General features: G+C 39.9%; 1 protein-coding gene across 1 annotated transcript; it reads right to left on the bottom strand.

Annotated features, from left to right (window-relative positions):
• Positions 1-363: 363 nt before the first annotated feature.
• LOC112060449 (olfactory receptor 287-like) lies at positions 364-939 on the bottom strand. Its single transcript, XM_024110845.2, has one exon. The coding sequence runs from the start codon at positions 937-939 to the stop codon at positions 364-366; it is 576 nt and encodes a 191-aa protein (XP_023966613.2).
• Positions 940-3,195: the final 2,256 nt, after the last annotated feature.

Here is a 3,195-nt window from a genome sequence, read left to right as displayed (position 1 = left end):
CCTTCGACCTGGGGGGGGGGGGGGGGGGATGACCACCTCCCGACTACACGTCCCCTTTCCGTCATTCCAGCAGTGTAAAGAGGTCTTCAAGAGCTTGAAAAATTAGTGTTATACCCACTTTAAGGCCCATTTATACTGCCAAAAGGGTCCAGAGTTGCTTTATTGTGAATGAGAAGCAGGCCCATGTAATATAGTTTCCAAACACTGGGCCAAATTCTGTATTATTATTATTACTATTATTATTATTAGTTTATTTGGATAACCAGATAAATGTATTTAATAGTGGTATGTTTTGATGTTTCACTTGATTTTTCCCTTGCTGCCTGCCTAAATTAATGATATCCAGGTCATTGAACAATCATGTCATGTCCTACTGAAAGACTTTATCATGACTTCTTTGACATCTTTGTTTCTTAGAGTGTAAATGAAAGCGTTAAGCAATGGTGTCACAATAGTATTGAAGACAGAGACCATTTTGTTCATGTCCAGTGAGTTCTGTTTAGAAGGCTTGACGTACAGAAAGATGGAGCAGCTGTACAACATAACCAGAATGGTGAGATGGGCAGAGCAAGTGGAAAAGGCCTTTTCCCGGCCTTGGGCAGATGGGATTCTCACAATGGTGGAGCTAATGTGAATGTAGGAGCCAAGGGTGACTGCACAGGACTCCAGAACGACAATAAAGGAAAGAGCAATATACACCATTTCAACCAGGTGTGTGTCTATGCAGGAGAGCGCTATCCAAGAATCTATGTCACAGAAGAAATGGTTGATGACTGTAGGGCCACAGAAGGACAACCTGGCGATCAGAAACATCGGCACAGAAAGAGTCAGGAAACCACCTACCCATGAGCCAAGGGCCAACTGAGTGGACAAGGTGCTGTTCATGATGGAGTGATAGCGCAATGGGTGGCATATGGCCAAATAGCGATCATAGGCCATGACTGCCAGGAGTAGAAATTCAGTGCAGCCTAGGGAGAAAACAAAGTACATCTGCAGGAGGCAACTGGGGAAGGAGATAGTTTTGCTTTGTGACATGAGATTGGCAAGAATTTTGGGAATGTAGGCTGTGGTGACCCAGATCTCCAGGAAGGAGAGATTGCAGAGGAAGTAGTACATAGGGGTGTGGAGGCAACGGTGGGTCCACACTAAGGATATGATGGTGGTGTTTCCTGTGAATGTCAGGAGGTATATTAACAAGAATATCATGAAGAGTGAGATCTGCAAATACCGAGAGCCAGGGAACCCAAGCAGAATAAATTCCTTCACATTGGTTTTCCCTTCACCATTGGGGCCAGGTTTTGTACCTGCCAAAATACATGAAACTGTAAAGGGAAGACAAAGAAATAATAGGTGATATTGTTAGAGCCATATCATTGTTGATAGACAATGAAGTGAGCAGTCACATATATATCTGGATGCTGAACAGAACTTGTATGGTGTAGTGCACATGTATAAAATCATAGAAGATTAGGGTTGGAAGAGACCTCAGGAGGTCATCTAGTCCAACCCCCTGCTCAAAGCTCTCAATGGGAGCCCAGAGCCCTCAGCATATTGTCGGCTCAGAGCATTAAGCAGAGATGGGCACCCATTCCACTCCCAGACCTGGAAACAGAACCCTGATTCCCTGTTCCTTCGTCTGAGCTATTAGAACACACTCCTCACCCAGAGCCTGAAACCACAACCAGGAGTCCTATATTTCATATATTTTCAAAAAAGACTACTGATTTGGGGTGCCTCTGTTTTGGGATGTCTGCTTTGAGACATCTTAAAGGGGCCTGCCGCTAGTGTGCAACTTGGTCCCCAACCCTAACACCGAAAAGGACAATCTGCTGTTGCTGTTCATGATACCCTCATATTTGACTTATGCCTCCTTTGACCAATGGTAACTGTGATGGTACCACAGATTGACAGACTCCATTCACCTCTAACTTCAGTCATAGTTTATATTAATAAATAGTTCATGAAGGATTAGTAATTGATGTTTTCATAAATGCTTAAGGCAATTTGTACTGAGTTCTCTGGTCAAAATATGTTGCTTATAAATCTGATTTACAGCCATTTGTAAAACTTTATATTGATGTGCTTATAACCATCTGGGACATATAATGCTCATGTCTCTAACATACTATTATTATTGTTATTATTATTATTATTACTACTACTACTACTACTATTATTTGGTCTATGCAATCCGGTCAAGCCAAGCCAGAGCGTTCTTATCAACAATGTTCAAGGCATGAAGACCTCCAGGAAATTGAGTCATTTTGCAGTCCTCAACAATATGAGTCATGGTTTGTGGCTGCCTACAATGACATAATGCACTGTCTCTAAAACGCTACTGAAATTCCGCTGCAATACCAATTCCATGTCTGGTATGAAATCGCTTCAGAAGGCTCCATTGTCTTTGTGGTAAATCAAACCCTGGTTGACATTGAGTGTGGTCTGAGACAAGATAATTGTTTGTCACTTTCTCTGTGGACCATGAAGCTTGCCACACGTCCTCTTTCATAAATCCCTCACCCAGAAAATGTATTCACAATGGGCAACGTGAGGGCAGATGACCATGTGGTAGACTAAACAAGTATTTAATTAACGGTATATGTGGTATAACATATATATAATCTATTAATCATTTATAGGAAGGCTGGACAGAATTTTTTAAATAATTTCAGCACATAATATCAATGTTTATTTTTAAGCATTTTTTCCTAATTTTAGCTATTTAAATTTTCACACTTGTGCCAAATTATGAGAAGGGGTACAGACAATGGGTGGGTCAGACAATAATTATTTAATGCCTGTAAATGTTGAGTTTCACATATTTAAAGCTTTATGACCCTTAAAACACAAACTGTCAACATCACATGTCAAAATACACAAAGTAAATAGTCTTAATCAAACTCTAATAAGTTCTCAGGCAGCATTTTCTTTACTTTGCCTACCTATAAATTTAGATGATTATCAACGGAAATATTTTATCGATTTGTGTGTGTAAGGTAAAATTGACGTTTATTCACATTTAGCAATAAAAATCTAATCCTGCGAAGCCGATTTATAAAGCATTTATAAATGGTACCCTAATATAAAGTTTGACCCCATTTTCTTCAGTTTAATGACCCTTCTGCAAACTTCACTGTCTTCAGGATATTTTCACGAATATAACTGATGTAAACTTAGTAAATAATTATGTTGATG

The sequence above is a fragment of the Chrysemys picta genome, chromosome 13, assembly GCF_011386835.1.
Source record: "Chrysemys picta bellii isolate R12L10 chromosome 13, ASM1138683v2, whole genome shotgun sequence".
In the NCBI taxonomy this organism is placed as follows: domain Eukaryota; kingdom Metazoa; phylum Chordata; order Testudines; family Emydidae; genus Chrysemys; species Chrysemys picta.
The sequence above is the reverse complement of the archived record's forward strand: the minus strand, read 5'-3'. Positions and strand labels throughout refer to the sequence as shown.

Coding starts and splice junctions, on each gene's coding strand:
- LOC112060449 (XM_024110845.2), bottom strand. CDS start 939: ATGGCCTATGATCGCTATTTGGCCATATGCCACCCATTGCGCTATCAC.